The 20815-nt window shown below is 58.9% G+C and overlaps 4 protein-coding genes and 1 long non-coding RNA gene across 5 annotated transcripts; 2 read left to right on the top strand and 3 right to left on the bottom strand.

Annotated features, from left to right (window-relative positions):
• Positions 1-4208: 4208 nt before the first annotated feature.
• On the top strand, positions 4209-11100 carry PGGHG (protein-glucosylgalactosylhydroxylysine glucosidase). The gene is made up of 13 exons (XM_062494257.1): positions 4209-4461; positions 4872-5082; positions 5505-5940; positions 6146-6265; positions 6502-6633; positions 6887-6998; positions 7354-7426; positions 7918-8054; positions 8296-8429; positions 8592-8687; positions 8811-8908; positions 10402-10613; positions 10700-11100. Exons 1-13 carry the CDS (start codon positions 4209-4211, stop codon positions 10774-10776), a joined length of 2091 nt encoding a protein of 696 aa, XP_062350241.1. The 3' UTR covers positions 10777-11100.
• A 1446-nt stretch (positions 11101-12546) lies between these two features.
• LOC134044828 (interferon-induced transmembrane protein 5-like) lies at positions 12547-13633 on the bottom strand. Its single transcript, XM_062494258.1, has 2 exons — positions 13475-13633; positions 12547-12765 (listed from the first exon to the last, which is right to left on the bottom strand). Exons 1-2 carry the CDS (start codon positions 13631-13633, stop codon positions 12547-12549), a joined length of 378 nt encoding a protein of 125 aa, XP_062350242.1.
• An 864-nt stretch (positions 13634-14497) lies between these two features.
• LOC134044830 (uncharacterized) lies at positions 14498-17388 on the top strand. Its single transcript, XR_009933282.1, has 3 exons — positions 14498-14636; positions 15702-15998; positions 17009-17388. It is a non-coding gene; the product is annotated as an uncharacterized LOC134044830 (long non-coding RNA).
• On the bottom strand, positions 14505-15477 carry LOC134044829 (interferon-induced transmembrane protein 5-like). The gene is made up of 2 exons (XM_062494259.1): positions 15238-15477; positions 14505-14663 (listed from the first exon to the last, which is right to left on the bottom strand). Exons 1-2 carry the CDS (start codon positions 15424-15426, stop codon positions 14505-14507), a joined length of 348 nt encoding a protein of 115 aa, XP_062350243.1. The 5' UTR covers positions 15427-15477.
• Positions 17389-17625: 237 nt separating the features above from the next.
• On the bottom strand, positions 17626-20593 carry LOC134045042 (interferon-induced transmembrane protein 1-like). Its single transcript, XM_062494610.1, has 3 exons — positions 20534-20593; positions 18670-18852; positions 17626-18163 (listed from the first exon to the last, which is right to left on the bottom strand). Exons 1-3 carry the CDS (start codon positions 20591-20593, stop codon positions 17957-17959), a joined length of 450 nt encoding a protein of 149 aa, XP_062350594.1. The 3' UTR covers positions 17626-17956.
• Positions 20594-20815: the final 222 nt, after the last annotated feature.

Genomic DNA, 20815 nt, shown 5'->3' with positions numbered 1-20815 from the left:
CTGGCTGAAATTCCTTCCTGGATGGGGGTTGTTCAGTGCCCAGTGCCTGCCTTTTCCCTGCCCAGCCACTGGATTTGATTTTCCCAATTCCTGCTGCATCTTGTCTTCCAAGGCTTATTCCTGGTGCCACTTTTACTGACTTCAAGAGAGCATGAGGAACAAGTAAGTGTTCCAATCAGGAAAATAATCCCTTTTTTTCATAGCTGAGGACAGCAGAAGGCTTAAAGAAGCCTAGTTTCCTTCCAAGTGCCCTGTCAGATCCCACCCCCATTCCCATGGCTGTCACTATACTTTAGGGCATAAAGAAAACTTCACTGGAGTCACTGACTTCTGGGGATGTTGCTGCTTGAGATCAGCATCCAAAACCCAGAGTGTCACTGGGGGAAAGCAGTAACAGCTTTTCCCAGGAGCATTCTGACAGCTCCTGGGCTGTGGGAGCACTCTCCTGGCTGTGAAGCTCTGAGATGTTCTTGGGAATGAGGGTCAAATTTGTGGAACTGTGGTAGCTCCAGAGACTTCTCAAAGATACCTGGAAGTGCCCCTTGCTACCCAAACCTTCCACGTGCTTGACTGCTTCCCTGGCACAGGGAATTTGGGATGTGGTGGGTGGAGAGGCCTTTCCTGCAGGGAGGGGAGTGGGCAGCTGTGCAGCACCCAGCCCGTGACACTCTTTAATGTCACTTCCAGCCTTTGATCATTCCCTGTGGAGACCCCTGTGGATAGAGCAAATCCAGTGAGCCATTGTTGAATGCAAAGGTGGATTTTAATGAGCAGGCGCGGGGGGTTCCATCCCAGCAAGGCTCTTGTCCTGAGGGCTCTTTCCTCAGGATTCTCTGAGTGCTCCTGCCACTCCTCACTCTGACCTGCTCCTGTAGTAGTGTATGTTGGCCAGGACCCAGCCTGTGGGCATCAGGAAGGACAAGAACATCACGGTGAGGGCGACAGCTTGTTCCTGAGGGGGACAAGGAGCGGGAATCAGCGGGATGGCTGCACCAGGGCCATGGCACACAGGGCTCCCAGGATGGCCACACGCCCAGCTCGCTTCCCTGTGCTCTTCCCAGTCCTTTCCACCCACCCTGGGACTGTGGAGGGAGGTTTGGGAAGCAGAGCTGTTCCCACTGGAAGTGGATTGAGCTGGTGCTCTCCAGGTTTGTTGTTTCTCTGGGACACTGGAGCGAGCAGCACATGACCTTGAGGCTGTGGCCGGGGCCTGCAGTGTTTCTGACTTTCAGATGACTTTGGAATGGGAATTGCAGCCATCAGCAGCCCCTCGTTTCCCTAGCACAACCAGGACAGCATTAACCCCCCCACACTAACACCTTTCTTTGATTTATTTGCCTGGAAAAAGCCCTCTCCAGGCTCCTCCAGCTTCTTTGTGGAAGACCTTGGAAAGGCAGTGGAGAGGGAAGCACACTGGATTTTGGTGGAAAGCTCCTTTTTCCCAACTTGTTTCACCCCACCCAGGACGGTCTGGTTTGGGGGGGACTGTCCCCACAGGGGGAGTGTCAGAGGGACTTTGGGCTCTGTGGTGACAGCAGTGCCTGTCCTTGCCCGTGGGGACATCCCTTTGGGGTGAATGTCCCAGGATAGGGGGACAGGCTCTGGATCTGTCCCTGAGGGACTATCAGTGTCACTGCTGCCCCTTGTCCTGGGCTGCAGGGGACCCCCAAACCCCAAAGATTACAAAAGGGGCTGAAAGGACAAAATCCAACAGAACCAGTAGCCAGAGGTGGGGAGCGGGGCATGGATACCATGGGCGTGTGGGCTGGAGCCTCAGGGCACATTCCTTCTTTTCCTCCCCCTCCCCTTTCGCTCCCACCCCCTCCCAAAGTAATTTGGCCCTGCCACAGAGGGTTTGGGCCCCTCCAACCGGGGTGTTCCCATTTTTTCAGCCCCCCCCAGAATACTCACACCAGGGGAGAGTGGGTGCTCAGGGGGGTGGGAGCGGACCTGTGCCCGGGGGACCCGGCTGATCCGGAGCGCAGCTGCCAGGAGCTGGGAGCCCCTCTGGAAACCCCTCATGGCGCTGTCAGGGTGATTCTGCTGCTCCTTGCTCTGCAGCTGCCCAGCTTGTCACTGTCACTGCTGCCACCACCCCCCTGCCACTCCTTGGCACAGCTCCAGGGGCGCAGGGAGGAACAGCCTGACACAGCCAGGTTTTCCCAAATTGCTCTCTGCTTTATTTTTCTTCCCTTGATTGTTTTTGGAATTTTTTTTTCCCCTTAGCACTTCCCAGGACTCTGAGACCAAAAACTGTCCCCAGCCAGCACAGGGGGACACTGAGACACTGTGCTGGAGAGCAGACACCTCCTCTTGGAGAGGCCTTTTCCCTTAGAGCAAAACTTCCTTTGGACCTCCTCCTCCTCTGTAGGCTTTTATAAATTTGTAACACTCAACACACCATTCACTGAGAAAGACCTTTCCAGAAAGTCCTATTTCCCAATTCCTCTGATAAAGGGAAGGAAGTGGGGTGTGTGCCACTGGGATCAGCTGGGGAAAGAACTGCTCATCCCTGTGTGCTGGTGGCTGCTGGAGGGGGAATCCAGTGCCTCAGAACCCTGATGGATAGCCCAACTGCTCTCCAGGAGATGGATATTCCTGCACTTGCCACGGACTCAGCCTGTGCTGGAATCACCAGCTGGTTGTGAGGAACAAACCAAAGGGGAAATGAATCCTGCTGGGGCACAGTTGGGATTAGACCCTGGAACACCAAAGGAGTAGAGCTGGGAGCAAATGTTACTGCTGAGGCTCTGCCCTTTGTCAAGGTGTCCCCAAGGCATCCCTGGGGCAATGGCAGCTGCAGGACTGACCCAGTCAGGCTCCATGGGGGCTTTTCCATGGATTTACGGTGCAGGACAGATGTGTTATGCCAATCCTGTAAATGCTGGATTGGGCAATAAAATAATCCCAGTGAGCACCGGGGCCGGTGGTGCCCAGCTGCATCCCCGGATCCCAGACCCACCAGGAAGGGACAGCTGGAAAGGGCTTGGAAAAGCATGCCAAAGACGAAGTCCAGATGTAATTTTTGTCCTCCCTGGGAAGGGTCAGAGCGTGGCTGGGACACGGGAGGTCAGCAGGGTGTTCTGCTAACCTGGCTCTCTGCCAGCGGCTTTGGGATCACAAATCATCCGACTTGGTTTCCCTCTTTCAGTTCCTCATTCCCAGGCACAGGGCAGCCCCAGGACTGCTGCGCTCCCTCCGCGGGCACTGAGCTTAGCCGGACGAACACCTGCGTGTCCAGGATCATTTTTCCAACTATTTCTTTTTAAGGAGGCGGGGGGAAAAAAAAAGCGATTTCCTTCCTTCTTACTCTGTTGGGCCACTTCCGTCCTTCCCTGGAGCAGCCTCTCTCCGCCTGCACAGGTTCAGCCTCGGGACAGAAGGCAAGACCCACCTCCTCCCTTCCACACCCTTGGGCTTGGGCTGGGTCGGGATTTTTCACTTTCCCGAAGGCAGGATTTTCCTCACAGCTCAGTCTCAGTGAGGCACTTGAGCTGAGCCTGAGCGTCCCTGCTGCCAGGGAGGGATTTGGGGGCTGGGAACCCTCCTTGCCCCTGTGTCACCCTGGCTGGATTCCCAGCTCTGCTCACAGTCTCTCATTTCGTCATTCCTATGTTTTTCCTGAGCCCGGCATTGCCAGGAGCCAGCTGCAACTGCCTTTTGTCAGGGGCTGCCTACGCGTGTCTGTATCTGTACATATCTTTAGTCTATAATTATATATATGTTTGTACATGACATAAATATGGTTTTATGTGTAAAACAGTGGAATAGAAAGGTGAAGCTGAGCTGGAGACGCGGGAATGAGGGGGAAGCTCACAGCTCACAGAGGGGTGCAGTGAGCTGGGAGAGGGGGAACTATCAGGAACTTTTCAAAGTGTCACGGAACAGCACTGGGAGGAAGAGGAGGCCAGATGGGGAAGGTGCCTGTGTGTGTTGGGAGAAACTGGTGGATTGACGGCAGCAGAAGAGGGAGGATGCTGAGAAGTGATGGAGCCCGTGAGCTGCCAGGATTTGGGACAGCTGGAGATGGGGTGAAGGAGCAGAGGGGATGCTGGGAGGAAGCTGGGATGGGGGAAAACCGCTGGAGGTGACCCGAGGGGACACTAAAAGGGGCTGAGTCCGCTGGTGGCAGTGACGGGGAGCGGGGCAGCACTTTGTCCCCTTAACCCTTGTCGCATCCCTGCGGCTCCGCAGGTGGGGCGGCGGCGATGGCCGATGGCGGGGGCGAGCCCGGCGTGTTCACGGCCACTGCCCTGCCCGGGGACCCGCGGCTGCTGCCCACGGTGACCAACGCCTTCCTGGGCACCCGAGTGTTCCGGGACATCCTGCACGCCGCCGGAGTGTACAGCGGGGCGGCGGGGGACACGCACCGCGCCGATGTCCCCAGCCCGCTGGGGCTGCGCATGGCAGCGCCCGCAGCCCCCAGCCCGGCCGAGAGATTCACCCTCAACACCTGGACAGGTGAGCAGGGAGACAGAGCCTCCGCTGGGGGCTCTGCCAGAGGTTCGATTCTCTCCGCTTTTTGCTGCCGCTTCCACTCAATCACGTCTTCCTTCTCTTCATTCTCTGTTCGCCTCGAGGTGCTGTTCCTCTGGAACGGGCGGAAAATTCTCCTTTTGTGTGGGAATAAGTGATTTTCAGGCTGTAGCTCTGTCCCGGCTGGGGCCAGGCTCGGCGGACACTCTTTAATGTTGGATGGCACAGACCATCCCTCAGCAGCTTGGCCAGGCTCACTCTCAGCGGTGCTGTCCTGTCCACAGCTGGATCTGGACCCGGGAAAAGCAATTCCTTGGGCAGTAGGAACCAGCAGATAGGGCAGAGGTGGGAATCCAAGTGTTTCCAAAGGCTGGTGGCTCAGGCTGTGCTTACAGGGACCTTCAGCCATACGATTCAGGCCCCTGGCTACACGGCCACCCACCAGCTCTACGCCCACCACTCCCTGGTGCACCTGATGGCCTTCAGCATCACCATCCGGCGCCTGGATGGCTCCACACATCCCATCACCATCCAGCTCCAGAGCCTGTTCGTGCCGCAGAGCCAGGACCTGGACTTGACCCCAGGGCCAGACTTCCAGGGAGCACAGTGAGTATGGGGAAGGGGGGTCCCTCCCCTGGGGAATAAAGTGCAGATGTAAAGCTGGAGTGGGGTTGGAATGCAGAGGGATGTAAGGCTGGAATGGTGAGGGGTGTGGAGGCTTCTGCACACCTGCTTCGTCCTGGCAGGTGTATTTAAAAAGCCCTGAAATTAAGCATAGAAACATTTTGGTTACTTGTAACGCCAGAATTACCCCTCACACTGATGCGTGAGAGCAGTGAGGGTGACAGGGGCTGGACGTGATTCCAAAGAAGTGAGGTTGGGCAAAACGGGAGATTTGTAGGCGATGACCTTTAGACCTGGATTCCTGGGACCAGAGACCATTTGCGATGGCTTCCCACTGCCAGAGGGTAGGGTTAGGTGGGATATTGTGAAGAAACACCTTCCTCCATCGCTTCCGTCTCCCACAGCTACATCTACGGGCAGACGCTGGTTCCCGAGGTGGAAGGGGGCCCCCGTCCCACCGTCCACGTGCTGTGGACCCCCATCCCGCAGTGCCTGACGCTGGCCGGGGAGGAGCAGGAGCGGTGCTGGGAGTTCCTGACGGCCGTGGCCGGGAGCGAGGAGGAGGCGAAGCACAGCTACAGCGCGGGGCTGTCCCTGCTGGCCGCGGGGTCCCTGCTTCGCTCCCATGTCCGTGCTTGGACCGCGCTGCGCCGGGGATGCTCCGTGGAGCTGGACGGGCCCCCGGCCCTGCGCCAGGCACTCCACGGATGCCTCTACTACCTGCTGAGTGCCGTCCCACCCCTGGACACCCCTGCAGTTCCGTTCCACGGCATCAGCCCCGGTGGCTTGTCCAATGGCACTCGGGGCGAGGATTACTGGGGACACGTCTTCTGGGACCAGGTGAGGGGGGCCGTGCTGACCTGGGGGCTTGGCACGGCCAGTGGAGTGGAGGAGACTCCATCCTTCCACTGGGATGGAGCAGGCTATCCTTCAATAGGTATGGACAATCCTTCCATCGGGATGAAGGGTGTACTTGAAGGGTGGAGTTGGCGGGAGCGTTTGGATGCTTCCCCCACCCAGCCAATCCCACCCCGCGGCTTCTCAGGACACCTGGATATTCCCGAATATCCTTCTGCTGCATCCCGAGGCTGCCCGCGCCATCCTGCAGTACCGGATCCGCACGCTGGAGGGCGCCAGGCGCAACGCGCAGGAACAGGGATACGAGGTGGGAAAGGGACACCGGGCTGGGATAGCACCAGTCCCTGTCCCCGGGGCGATCCGGGGCTGGGATAGCACCAGTCCCTGTCCCCGGGGCGATCCCGGGCTGGGGTGGCACCAGTCCCTGTCCCCGGGGCGATCCCGGGCTGGGGTGGCACCAGTCCCTGTCCCCGGGGCGATCCCGGGCTGTTTCAGCGGGGCACAGCACAAGGTGAGGTGCTCATGGATGCCTTCTCTCGGCAGGGTGCGAAATTCCCATGGGAGAGCGCAGCCACTGGGCGGGAAGTGTGTCCTGAGGAGATCTACGGAGCCCAGGAAGTCCATGTCACCGGGGATGTCCTGATGGCCTTCGAGCAGTATTACTACACCACGCAGGTAAAGGGAGGGTGCTTCACCTTATGGCCCGGTGGCAGGACACCTGGAGACTGCCACTGTCCCTTCCCTGAGGAACTCTGCTCCGCAGGCTCCCTCCTGCAGCCCTGCCTTCTCTGTCCTTGCTCCTCTGCGTGTCTCAGCATCCTGTTGGCTCAAACCAGGCCAGTCTTTCCATCTCCTCAGAGCTCCTCTCCATCTTCCTGCTGACTTGGGGTCTGGTGGAGTCTCCCTCATGCCCCTGTTTTTCCCCCAGGACCAGAGGCTGTTCCGGGAGGACGGGGGCTGGGAGCTGGTGGAAGCTGTGGCTCGATACTGGTGCAGCAGGATGGTGTGGAGTGAGGAGGAGCAGCTCTACCACATCAGAGGTGCCTCTGCCATGGGAGTGGGGCAGAAAGCAGAGGTTTGGAGCCACCTGGTCTAGTGGAAGGTGTCCCTGCCCATGGCACGGGCGTGGAACCGGATGAGCATTAAGGCAAACCCAAACCACCCTGGGATTCTGTGACTTGAAGGACCCCTTCAAGATGCCCTCAGGATGAGGTGCCTGCATGCACCAGCCAGAGCTGTATCCCGGGTTGTTCCTACTTCAGCACCAGCACTGTGCATGTTCTCCACTGAGCATGGAGGGTCCCCTTCCTCCAGCCATGTTCCTGAGGAAGAGCCCAGAGCCACGGCAGCCCCCGGGTGTGCTGAGGTGCCGAGTGTCCCTTCCTGTCCCCCCAGGTGTCATGCCCCCAGACGAGTACCACAGCCAGGTCGATAACTCTGCTTACACCAATGCTGTGGCCCGGCGCAGGTAACATTTGGAATGCATCCTGGGAGCACCTGGAAGCACGGCCTGGCTCTCTGCTCTTCCACCTGGCTCTCTGCTCTTCCACCTGGCTCTCTGCTCTTCCACCTGGCACTCTGCAGAGATGGGAGCAGTGGGGCTCCTGAAGGGATCCTTCCTCCCTCTCCTCACACCCTTCTCCCTGTCACCCCTCTGCAGCCAGTGGAAGAGTGGGGGCTCCCCTGGCTCCTCCAACCTGTTCAGTGCCCACCATGAGGCTGAAAGGGACCTCCATTCTTCTCTCTTGGCATTCCATGGGGTGTCTGTGCTGTTAGCCAGCCAGAGACATCCACAGCCACAGGAACAGGCTCCTGGCTCCGTGATGGAAGCTGTTACCCCTGGCTCAACCTCTGCCCCTTGTTCTTCCACAGCAGCTTTTTCTGCAACTCCTTCTGTCCCCTCTCTCCTCTCACCATCACCCATCCCTGACATAAAACCTTGTTCCTCCTTCTTTCCAGCTTAAATTTTGCCACTGACATGGCTCAGGACCTGCTGCTCCCAGTGCCAGAGGAATGGGAGGACCGTGCCAGGAGAATCAAAGTGCCCTTTGATGAGGAGAGGAAATACCATCCTGAGTACGATGGCTACAGCCCAGGTGAGTGGGCAGGCAGTGGCAGCAGCCCATGGAGGTGGCCATGGATCACACTTTTAGTCCTGGAAGGATCAGAATTCCAACTGGTTCAGACTTGGGAATGGCAAGAGTCCCTGCTGTTGCCACAGTGGAACAAGCTGGGCTTGGGGTGCTTTTCCTGCCTCACTGGATTGTTTCTCATCACTGGGCTCAAAAACTTAGGAAATTTGGGAACTGCTCCCTGTCTGACTGGCACTGTTCCCAGGTGAGCCAGTGAAACAGGCGGATGTGGTGCTGCTGGGGTTCCCACTGATGCATCCCATGAGTGCCGAGGTCCGGAGGAACGACCTGGAGGTGTACGAGCCCGTCACTGACCCAGCCGGGCCAGCCATGACCTGGGTGAGGAGAGGGCAGAGCCCAGCCTGGGATTCACCCTGGGGGGTGTCTCCATCCTGGGGACAGTGCAGAGCTGGGATATGCACTGGGAATGTTCACTCTGGATCAGAGGGGTGGCGGAGGTGGTGCTGCTCCATCGTGCTGTCGCCTTTCCCTGTCCGGCAGAGCATGTTTGCCGTGGGCTGGCTGGAGCTGAAGGAGCTGCAGAGAGCCTGGAGCCAGCTGGAAAAGTGCTTCAGCAACATCACAGAGCCTTTCAAGGTGAGTGGGGGGGCTGCAGATCCCTCCTGCTCCCAGGCAGGTGACAATGGGATTGAAACCCACAGAACTGCCTGGAGCATCCCAAATCAACTCCTGCATCATCTCTTTCTCATGCTGGAGCAGGTCTGGGTGGAGAACTCGGATGGGTCGGGTGCTGTGAACTTCTTGACAGGGATGGGTGGATTCCTGCAGGTTGTCCTCTTTGGCTTCACGGGGTTCAGGTGAGACCTGTTGTGTCACTTTTAACTCCCAAGCAACCACTCGTGCCTTAAAATGTCCCTGTTTGGCTGGAGCGAAGTTGGGAATGGGTAAGAGGCTCATTATAGGTCACGTTTAGGAAGCAAAACACCATTCCCTAAGCCTATTCTCTGGTTCAGCAGCAGCATCATCCTGGCTCCTTTGGATGTGGTGAGGAAACACCTCCTGCAGCCTCTCTGTGGCCTCCCAGCTCACATGTGGCTCCGGGAGCCTCCCTGGAGTGAAGTGCCAAGCAGGGATCACCTACCTCAGCTTTAAAATATCCTGGGAAAACATGGAGCTCTTCATGTAATTTCAGAGCTGCGGTGGTTACCACCCTGGAGCCACCATCTCTTCAGCCTATTCCTGATTTAATTGAGGCTGGATCAAGCCTTTGGATTCCCAGTGAAAACTTCCAGCCCTAACTATATGTTTTCACTCGGTGTGTGTGGCCAGAGCTGCTGGGAAACCCACCCCATTCCTTGGCAGAGCTGGGTGTGAGCTGTCGTATTCCCAGCTGGAAAAGACACCATTCCCCAGTGGAGCTGGGTGTGAGCTCTATATTCCCAGATGGAAATCTCAGCTTTGGCCAAGCTGGGAGGTCTCCATCGGTGTGTGCTGGGTCGGGCCCCTCGTGGCACAGGCTCGAGCCACAGCTTTGGGGCTCTGGCCAAATTCCAGAGGTGCCCATGACATTGTGCAGCCGTGATCCTGCTTTTCCCACTGTAGGACGCAGATCCTGCACGGCACTGGGGCTCCCCAGGCCCCCAAGCCTCCCTCAAGCCCTCTCAGCGTTCTGGAGCTGGTTGTGGAGAGCTCTTGTGCACCAGGATTTGAGTCAGGGACAAGAGGGGCTGTTGTTTTTCCTCCAGCAAAGCCAACGCCCACACAGGCAGCTTGGCTGTGGCTCAGGGATGGAGGGAGAGTCGGGATGTTTGTTCCATTGTTTCTGGGGAAGGAGCATGAACAGCTGTGGTGAGTTTCCAGCCCTCCAACCCACAGGAGTGGGAGCTGAGGTGGGTGCTGAGGGTCACCTGCTCTGAGAGGAGAGAGCATTCCCAGCACAGCTGCTGCTGAAGCCAAGCTCTGAACTGGAGCAGGGAATTGAGCTGCATTTTTGGAGGGTTTTTTTGTGTGTTTTTTTTTTTTTTTTTTTTTTTTTTTTTGTTGTTGTTGTTTTGTTTTGTTTTTTTTGTTTTAATATGAAGTCTAACCTCATGGAAACCCCAGTCCCCAGCTGTGGAACTGGAATGGGACAGGAATATCTTGGGGTGGGCTGTGGAATCGCAGTAGCTCCTCACCAGGTGCTCCATCAGTGTGTTCAGGATCTGTGTCCTTGGATGCACCAAGGACCTCTTCAGCCTCCTCTGGTGTGCATGAGATGGTGTTGTCTGGAGACCTGGCTGCTCCCTGACCCCGAGCTGGGCTCCTCTGTGGCTCCTGCTGTTCCCACCCTGACACACTCCTGCCTTTCCAGGATCACAAGGTCCAGCCTGCTCTTCGATCCCGCCTTTCCCGATGATATCACCAAGCTAAAAATCTGCGGCATCTTCTACTTGGGCAACAAACTGGAGGTCACCATCACCAGGGAGGAGATCAGGATGGAAGTGACTGAGACCTCCCAAGACCCTCCAGCATCTCCCCTGGAAGCTGTGCTGGAGTCAGGACAGTGCTTTCTCCTGTGGGAAGGTATGGCAGTGGTGCCTGGATCTGCTCCCTGAAATAATTTGGAAAGACACCATTCCCATCTCTCACGCAAAGCTTTTCTGTTGCAGGGCAGAGTGTCTCCTTCCCCACAGCACCTGGATGGATCCAGAGGTCACCCAGCAAGACCCCCCAAACCCTGGGCTGATCCGGGTGTTGCCCACTGGAGCAGCAGATCTGGGATGTTGGTGGGGAGAGCCAGGCTGTGCCAGGAGGCCTTTCCCCCACCAGGACTTTGTGTGCCACCTGTCCTTGTGTGCCACCTGTCCCTGTGTCCCAGTGGCTGGAGCTGTCTCCACATCTGAGCCCCCCACTCCCCTCCACGCATCTCTTACTCAGCACATGAGAGGAAACCAAGCCTCAAAATGACCATTTCAAAAATGTTTGCTAAACACTCAGGAGTTGTTTATGCTCTCAACATATTTGTGTTTGTAAGGAAGCCCATTCTTGACTCCAGGATCCTGACTCCAGCTCGTCCAGCATGTCCTGCCCTAGCCCTTGCCTTCCCCATGTGTTGCTCCGTGGGCTCAAAGGGCTCAGCCAGTGCTGTTTCACCAGATAGATGATGCTTTGGCACTAAATATTACTCCAAAATATGCAGCTGAAAGCCTTTTAACCCTGCGTGGGCAGCACACAGCTCCCTTCCCGTTATTTGGTGTGTAACATCCCTCGCATGTTTTTAAACCCTTATCTAGGTTATTCCCTCTCTTTTCAAGCAGCTCTGGAGTTAAATCCTCTCTCATTTGGCGTCTGAAGGGCTGCAGGAAGCCTGGACATCAGTGATCTGCAGCATTATCCTGTCAGATGGTGACAAGCATTTTTCCCTGCCTGAGCAGCCTCGGGGTGAGCAAAGAGCTGCTGTGGTTTTGCTCAGGGCGTTTCCCAAGGAATTCCTGTGCCTGCACAGGGCGAGCATGGTACCCCCAGCCCCTCACTCAGGGCTGCACAGCATCCTCCCCACCCTTGCTGTCCCCGGGGGCCGGTGCAGAGCAGCCCTGGGTGGGAGCAGGGAATGCCGAAGGCGTTCCCTGCCCCGAGGGGTCTGTCCTGGCCAAACCAACCCCAGGAATCTCGGCCCGGTTTATAAAAAGCCCCGCGGCTGCTCCGTGTCCCGAAGCATCTGGGAATGTTTAGGGCTGGAGCAAGGACTCTCCCACTGCCGTGTAATTACTTGGGTCCTGCTCCGGCTTCATCAGAGCCACCAGCCCCTAATTAGCGGCAGCTCTTGGCACGACAAAGGGACCACGCTGTCCCCAGACCCGTGCACTGCACTGGCATTGGGATTTGGATGGGGCTGGGATACAGCCCCACTCTGAGCCAGGGCTAGTTGTCAATAAAGGGGATTTATCCTCAAAAAAGGAGTCCTTTGAGACTGATGAGCTGTCTCCAGCCCAGGTAGGGAGAGCAGGGAGCAGTGGGGGTGCATCCCAACTCTCCCCCCTGGCATGGCTGGGACTGGCTGGGGATGTCTGTGTTGCTGTAATTGAGTTTGCAGGTCTCAGCTCCCCTTTAGGGTGCAGAGGGGACACCCCATTTGCTTCATCCTGTCCCCACGAGGCCCAGGAGTGTCTCTGCTTCCTCCCGTCCTGGGATTCCCAATGACCAGAGGTAGCCGTAAAAGCTGTGGGAATGAGAGTGTCTCCTGTCTGCCAGCAGCCCAGTCGGAGCCAAAAACCCGCTATTTATGTTTTCCATTTGGCACACCCCTGCCCCTTTCCACACGCAGAAACTCGCGCTGTGTGAAGAGTTTAATGTTTTAAATAACGACTACGGAAGCTGGGGCTTCACACCGGATAATGGGAGGTAAAAAAACCCACAGGATAAACAAAAGTAGCTGTGCCCTCGCAGCAGGGCGTGGAGCGGGGTGGCAGAGAGGGATGGTGGCCTTTTTGGGGGGCCACCAGCCCTTCACCCAGAGTCACTGGTCCTCGTCGTCGCTCCCGCTGAACTGGTAGGTGAAGAAGCCAACGGACTCCTGGGCCAGCTTGGAGAGGTGGATGACACCGGTGACAATGAGGGCACCGAGCAGGAGTGGCAGCACCACGCTGCCTGCCGTGGCCAGGGCATTGTAGCACCGTGCCTTGGAGCTGAAATGCCGAGCAGCTTCCACATCCCCAGACACTTTCCGGTCTCGAGCCTGCAACAGCCAAGGAGAGACCCTTCCCTCAGCCTCCCCCCCCTTGCAGCCCCTTCCCACAGCACTTCCTGCAGCCCGATCCTGCTCCAGGGCGTTGTTCTCCTTACAACCCCCCATTTATCCATCCATCCATCCATCCATCCATCCATCCATCCATCCATCCATCCATCCATCCATCCATCCATCCATCCTCCATCCCAGGCTGCTCCTGCTTCCCTCTGGCCCCGTATTCTTTCCCACTTGTGTTTTCCTTCCTGCTTCATCCAGAGCCTCGCTGGCTCCAGACCCTGCATGTCCCCATCTTTCTATCCCAGTCTGGTCTAGTTGGAGCTGGGATTTTCTCTCCTGCTTCTCCGGAGCCTCTCTGACTCTGGTCCCTGCTTGTCCCCATCTTTCCACAGCTGGACCTGCTCCTGCCACGGGGGGGTGGAGGCAACACGGTCCCCATGGCACTTTTTAGGATGAAACAACTGCTCCTCGAGAGGTGGGCAGGGGGCTGTAATTGTCCAAGGCTGTCCCACAACCTCCGGAATCAGGAAGAAGCAGAGGGGATTCACCAGCGGCAGGTGTCACCCGCCTACGGAGAGTGTCGGGATCTGCCCGCTGCAGCCCGCCCGGGAGTTATCCCAAGTGCTCGGTACCTCCTTGGGCATCCCTCCCTCAGGGGTGGGAGGGATTCCCGGAGCCCCCGAGCGCTCCGGTCCCATACCTTGATGGCGAAGGCGAGCGCCACGAAGCCCAGACAGCAGAAGTTCATGTAGAGGGTGTTGAAGATGGCCCAGACGAGGTGGTCCCGGGGCGCGGGGGCGGCGGGGGGCGAGCCCCGCTTGGGGGGCGGCCGCTCCTCCCTCGGGTACGAGGTGTCCATGGCCACGGAGAGGGGCACCCGCGGCTCCGGCAGCCTCGGGGGAGCGCAGCCGGCGCCCCTTTTATATCCCTACTCCGCTAAATATAAACCTGGGAAATTACAGCCCTGAGGGATGCGGTTGTCCCACAGAAAGGCTGGGATGGCGACGGGCTTTTTATAGCCAGCCTTCCTCCCGGGACGAGGAGCACGGGTGGCCCTAGCATGACTGTGACACCGCAGGAGGGTCACTCCAAGGCGGACCCCAGGACCACCATGGCGCAGGCTGGCACAGGTACCTCCAACCCCACCCTCCAGGTGTGCTGGGCAGGGCAGACCCCCCCTCCCCTCCTTCGGCAGCACTTCTGGGCTGCCGGATGGATGAAATGGGAAATTAGTGTGGAAAGGTGGAAGAGCCGCATCCATGGGGCTCCCGGGCAGCAGGGGCGGGAGGCAGGGCTGCAGGGTGGGGGGCGTGGGCATCAAAAACACACGGAAGGGCTTTAATTTCCTTTTTCTGGCATTCTCAAGTATTGGGAAGAAAATTCCCTAGGATTTGGGCTGGGAAGTGGCAGGATGGAGGCAGGGAGAGGAGGAGGACGCCACAAATATTCCCGAGGACTCTTCGCAGTGAATGAGGTGACAACGGGGGGGTTTGGCGGGAGGAACTTTATTGGTGGCATCGGTGACCGACAGGTGTGTCACAGGTGCCAGGACGTGCGTGAGAAGAGCAAAAGGAGGTGGCTGTCCCCCAGGGCCCAACCTGTATGGGGACACCCGTGGTGTGGGCAGCGAGGGGATCAGGGGTCGCTCCCTTCACCCCCGCGCCCCGAGCGGGCACATTTTGGAGACAGGAGTGGGGGGGAAGCACCCCGCGGGTGGGGCCAGGCGGTGGTCAGGTAGCCCTGAGTGTGGATATGAAGATGGCGGTGATGATGATGAAGATCAGGCCGACGACGGCGACCACCACGGAGCAGACGATGTTCGCCACCCTGGCGCGGTCGCTGTGGCGTCGGGCGCCCTCCAGGTCGCCCATCAACTTGCAGTCACGGGCCTAGGGGGCAAACGGGGGGCTCAGGGTGTGGGGGGCACTGATTGGGGGTCAACCCACCCGGGGGTGGCCACAAGGTTGTGCTGGGACCACGGGGACGTGTCACCCAGGGCACGGGGTGAGGCCACTCCACAGTCCGGAACTCGGGGGGACATCGAGCATTTGGGGTATCAGGGTGGGGCGGCATCGGAGATAGGAGACCAGACTGGGGGTCCAGGATGGGAGACTGGATCTGGGAATCCGGGGATGGGAGAGGGGTTTGGAGGGAGGTAGGCAGGGGGGGAAAGGACCGGTGGGGAGCGGGGTGGTGTCAGGGAGAGCTGCGGGTGGGGGGACGGGACTGGGGGATCCCGGGGTGACGGAAAGGCCCGAGTCGAGCTGGGTCGGGAGATCCCGGGCGGGGTTGGATGGGAAGTCCTGAGCCGTGTAGGGAGTCGGGACATGTCGGGTATCCCGTGACGGGCTGAGCCGAGGGGTCCTGAGAGGAGCTGGCTGGGGGTCTGCCTGGGTGGGGGCCCCGGGGTCGATCAGGACTAGATCCGGGGCGTCTGGCTGGGGTCCCCGGTCCCCCCCTCACCTTGATGGAGTAGACGAGCGCGGGGAAGCCGAGGCAGCCCAGCCCGCCCAGCGCGCACCACAGCAGCACATTGAACACCGACCAGAGCACGTAGTCCCGGGGCTGCGGGTCGGACCGGGGCCCGGGGGCGGCCGCCCCCCACCCGGAGGACTGCAGTGGGATGGACACGTCCGCCTGCCTGGGCTCCATGACCGGGAATGAACGCCTGGAACGGGAACGGAGCGCGCTCAGGGCGGGGGACCGGCCCCGCACCGCCCCGCAGAGGGAGGGGGGGCACGGCCCCCGGGACCCCCACCCCACGCATCCCCAGACATGCCCTGGGGACTTAAAGGGACTTGGGAGGCTCTGAGGGGGCTCTAAGGACTCTGAGGGGACTTTGGGGCAGCTGGGGATGTTGGAAATTATGCAAATTTTAATTTTTTTAATGTAGCTTTAGTCAGGGTTTTCTCTTCTTTGGCCAGGAGGAGGGGAATTGAAGTTTCTTTTCGAAAGGCTCTGTTCCCGATGATCTGAACACCCACAGATTTGGAGTAGCCAGAATATACAGAGGTGATGAGCAACCATGAGTGAGCATTAACCAACATCACCTCTTGGGCTGGAAAATTGATCAGTGAGAGAACCGAAAAATGAGGACCAAATTAGCATCGAAGGCGAAGGGATCAAGAACCGACAGCAGATGGAATACTAAGAATTGTGGAATTTAAAACCAGCGAATGAGAATTTATTTGGATTTTTGTCTATATAGATATGGGAAGGATCAGGTAAGGAACTATGTGTGGATGGGATGCTTTTCCATGGCACGTCCTGGCCAGAACAAAGCAATGCCTCATCCTTTATCACTGCAAACATCATGCTGGAGGGGTTTTTATTATTTTCCCGAGTTTCGGTGACAGATGGGCTTGTGGAGCTGTCCATGGCAGCCTGGAGTGGTCACAGGTGTGAGGGAGTGAGGGAGGTTTGGCCCATGACTGGTTTGGGCTGGGAAAGGGTAAATTTTTTCCTTGTTGGCTTGTGTGGGGCTGCCCTTTGGAATTGCGCTGGAAACTGTTGATAAAAACAGGGAGAAGGAGGAAGAAGGGATCTTGGAGCGATGGCCTTTTTTGGCCTGAGTTCCCATTGGATGTGCTGGGGTTTGGGCAGGCCAAGTCTGGGGCCATGGAGGCAGCAGATCCTGTTTGCAGCAGGGAACCCGTGTTTTCCAGGAAAAGCAGAGCAAAAAAATGATTCACCAGAGGCTCAGTGCCAGGGATCTTGCAACAAATATGTGCTGTGTTTGTGAGTGGGACTTCTGACATCTTACAAGTGTGGTATCTTGGCAGGAGCCCAGTGTTCCTGGGGAGAGGGAAAAACACAGTTTTGTTCCCATCCTTGTGGGGCCCCAGCCCCAAGCACCGGGGCCTGCCGAGGGCAAGGAGTGCAAAGGGGAAGGGGGAAGCCAAGCCAGCTGCATAGCTGAGGCTCTGCCAGATGGGCTGAGGCCAGGATTCTCCATGTCTCTGCTGGGGTCACTCTGGACTCTGCTGAAGCTGGGCACGTGTGTGAGGCAGCCCGGAGGTGCAAGGATGGCTGCCTGCTGCCCTGCACTTCCAGACAAGTCACAGGGAGTGCTGGTTCTTGGTGTGGCTTCCTGTGGCCAGAGTCCCCTCCCCTGCAGGATGAAGAGCATAAATGTGAGGAAATTGGTGGGCTGGGATGAGTTTAATAACGAAAGCAAAGGCTGCGTACGCCAGCAAAGCAGGGCATGGAATTCATTCCCTGCTTCCTGTTGCAGGCAAATGGGCAGCCCTCCCCAGGAAAACCGGGCTCCAGGCAAGTGGGATGTGGGCTGTGAGCCACAGCAGGACCCCAGATTGCCTGGCTGCAGGGGAGAGCCGTGGAATCCAGCCCCAGGGAGCTGATTGGGATGGAGCCACAGCATGCACCAGCCCCTTCCCTCTGGGAGCCTCTCCAGCCCTGCTGACCCCACTCCATCCCATTCCAGCTCATCCTGCTCAAGTCCTTTGCGCATCCCACCCCACCACAGCTACCTTGCCCTCAGCTCTGCTTGCTGACAGCCCTTCCCGAGGGCCAGAGAGGATGGGAGTGCAAGGATTTGCACCCGCAGCCATGGCACGATCCTTACAAGAGCTTCACACCCCGTATGAATGCAGTATCCAGGTCCATTACCTAGGTATTCAGGCACCAGTTCTAGGTGCCTGGTGTGTCCCCTGACCATTGGCTCTGTGATGAGACACAGTTTCCCCCTCCCCCAGGCACATACCACGGGGGCTGATACTGTTTCTCATCCGGCCAAGGCGCTGCAGAGGAACCACAGCAAACCACTTCCCCACGATACGAAACCAAGATGGGGCAAAAGTGAAATAAAACCTTTATTTCAGACATCAGGGTTTCTCTGAACCAGGTGCTCCTCCTCGGAATACTTTTGGGGCAGCTGGGGCTCCAGACCCAGAAGAAAGCAACAAGCAGGCTACGGTGGGGTTGGGGGTGCTCCGCTCCTCCCTGGGGAGCAGCGTCCACCCCCAGATACCTCCAGCAAGGACAGCCATCAGCAAGGGCTCCACAAAAGTGGGACAGGACACCAGCAGGCCCCCAGGAGGGGCCTGTGGATTGTCAGTTTGCAGTTTCCATGACATGAGGGAGCTCCCCAGCTCCGAGGGGTGAGAGGAACTCTCCGGGCAGGTGTGGGGTGGGAAGCACAGCCCGCAGGGCAAAGAGGGGACTAAGTGCCACCGGAGAAAGGATTCGGCCTGTACGAGGGTGGGGGGTTCATGTGGCTGAGGACCCCCTCGAGGGCCAGAGCGACGATGGTGACAACGATGACGACGACGATGATGTTGATCACCAGGGCCGTGATGTTCAGGCACTTGGCCGTGGAGGCGTAGCTCAGTGCCCCGCTGTAGTCACCCAGCATTTTGCGGTCCCTGGACTGGGGACAGGAAGAGGCAGAGTCAGGAGAGCTGGTGTGGGGAACCCCGCGAGGCTCAGGGATGTGGGAGGAAGGTGGGAGAGGTGCTGGAGTTGTCTGACTGGGCTGAATCCCCCCAAAAGGCCGGGAATATCCTGAGGTACCCACTGCCCTCCCCGCACCAAACCCCTGCCGTCTCCAGAGCTTCCAGCCGGGGCTCTGTGGGGTCAGGGGTCCATGAAAAGGGGACTCTGTGGTGTCCATGGGTCACCCTGGGGTCCACGGGGCATCCCGGGCTGGGGGCTCGGTGGGCTTTATGGATGTCCCTGAGGTCAGGGACTCAGTGGGGTCCACGGGGGCTCCGTGGTGTCCATGGGTCACCCTGGGGTCCCCCGGGGGCTCCGTGGTGTCCATGGGGCATCCCGGGCTGGGGAGCTCAGTGGGCTTTATAGATATCCCTGAAGTCAGGGACTCAGCGGGGTCCCCGCAGCCCCCCCCACCTCCCGGAGTCCCTCCAGGCTCCCCACCTTGACGGAGAAGACGAATGCCAGCAGGCCGAGGCAGCAGAAATTGCCATAGAGGGTGGTGAAGAGGGACCAGACCAGGTGGTCCCGGGGCGGCCGCGGCGGCTCCTCCAGCAGCACGGTCGTGCTCCGGGGCAGCTCCTCCATGCTCACCCCTGTCGGTAGCACCTCGTAGGGCGGTAGTGGCTGCTGCATCCTCCGGCTTTGCGGCGGCACCTGGGGAACGCGTAGTTCTTCGGAGGTGGAGGCACCGGGAAGGTGGGCGGGCGCAGCGGCCGTGGTTTCGTTTCCCGAAGATTTCGGATGGAGCGGGAAGGGGCCGCCCCTCCGGACGCCCCTGTTAGGGCAGGAGGAGACTCCTCCTCCACGGCAGGGAGAACCCCCGACCCCCTGTACTTGTTCCTTGCTTTATCCATCTTTTTACCCCCTTCCCACGTTTCTTTCGTCGCCCATTCATTGCCGGCTTCTTTCCTTGTCTCCATCTTTACCTGTTCTTTGCCCCCCCTTTTTGCTTCACTGCTTTCTTTCCCTTTTCTTTCTCTACCCCCTTGTTTCCCTGGCCCTTTCCCTGTCACCTCTTTTGCCCCCTATCCTTTATCCCATTCTTCCCCCCCCCTTCTTTTTTACCAGTTGTGTTGTCCCTTTCTTCCCTTTCCCTCGTTTTGTCCCTTTGCCCACTTCTTTCCTTACCTTGTTCTTTCCTTCCCCTTTCTTTCCCCCCCCCTCACTTATTCCCCTTTCTCTGCCCCCTTTATCGCCCTCTTTTTCCCTTCTTTATCCCCTTTCCCCTTATTTCCTACCCCTCCCTCTTTCTCTGTCCCTAATTCCTGTGAAAGAATCCTGACGGATCTCCAAGCCCACCTCCATCTCCCACAAACACAGGGCTGAGGCCACGAGGCGCCACTTTTCGGGGATGCCATTTGGGATGCCTGGAAAGCTCGGGCTGCCCCTTAAAGGAATCCCCCTTTCAGGCTTCACGGTGTGAGAGGGCTTGAACTGTGTTAATGCATTTCCAGGATACACTGCCCCGGAAACTTGTGCTGGCAACTTCGGGAAGGTTTCTGATTAACTAAACCGTGCGAGCATGGTCCCGCCCTGGAAACCGGGATTTGGTTTCTGGGAACCGCAGCGCAGCGCATTGGTGCCCTCTGGTTTTCCCAGCCGTGGGTGTATTTCTTCCTTTAATAGCGGATTTCTCCCGTGTTTTTGCCCCTAACCTGAGCCGCAGCAAGGAGGGGACATTCCCTCAACCTGTGGGATGGGAGAGGAGGGAAAAAGTCCCATTTTATTTCACCCCCCGCGCTGCAGAGGGAAGAGCCAGCCCACACATCAGTGCAGTGAGTTGTGGCCGGTCTCAGCTCCGGCCCCCGGGATCTCTGCATCCAGCTAGAGGGATCCTGGGGATCCCGGCGCCCCACAGGGAGGATCCCGGGAATGCAGCCCCCATGGGGCTCCTGCACCCAGTGAATGGGAGTCGGAGAGTCGCAGCCCCCATGGGATCCCCGCACCCAGCGCGGAGATGATCCCCGAACTCATTTTCCCGGGATGATCCCGTCCCCGATCCCGCGGGATCCCTGTGGGTCCGGGGGGATCCGTGACTGCGAATAGCGCCCCCTAGAGGGCCGGGCCGGGCGGGAACGTACCATCCTTCCCGCGGGGGCGAGGGGAGGAAGGGTCTGGGGGCGGCCCTGCCCAAACCCGCGTCACTAATCGCACCAACCCCTCCGTCCCCTCGGCACGAAAACCCCGCTCGGTTCCTCCTCGCCGCCGCCCCGCTCTCCCGCCGTGCGGGCTCGGGGACAGCGCCGGGGGCACGGCTCCCCCCCGCGCCCCGCATGGCCGCGCCCGCGGCGCCCCTCGGGGATGCCGGACCGTTGGCCTGGAGACGCGCGGCACCTCCCAGGCCCCGCCCTCCCGTCGCGTCCATTGGCGGGGAGCCCGCAGAGAGCACACTGCGATTGGCCGGAGGCGCCGTCGCTCCTCGGCGGGGGCGTGGCCGCGCTCAGGGCCCGCTCATTCATTCCCCCCGCGGGCGCGGCGCTGGGGAGGGGGGGGGGGCGATGCACCGGCGGGCCCGGGGCCGCCGAGCCCCGCACCGAGCCCCGGCCCCACGAGCCGCAGCCGCCCCGCGGCCGGCCCGGAGCGTGCG

Source organism: Cinclus cinclus, chromosome 6 (genome assembly GCF_963662255.1).
Source record: "Cinclus cinclus chromosome 6, bCinCin1.1, whole genome shotgun sequence".
Classification (NCBI taxonomy): domain Eukaryota; kingdom Metazoa; phylum Chordata; class Aves; order Passeriformes; family Cinclidae; genus Cinclus; species Cinclus cinclus.
This window is presented reverse-complemented; position numbering and strand designations above follow the sequence as displayed.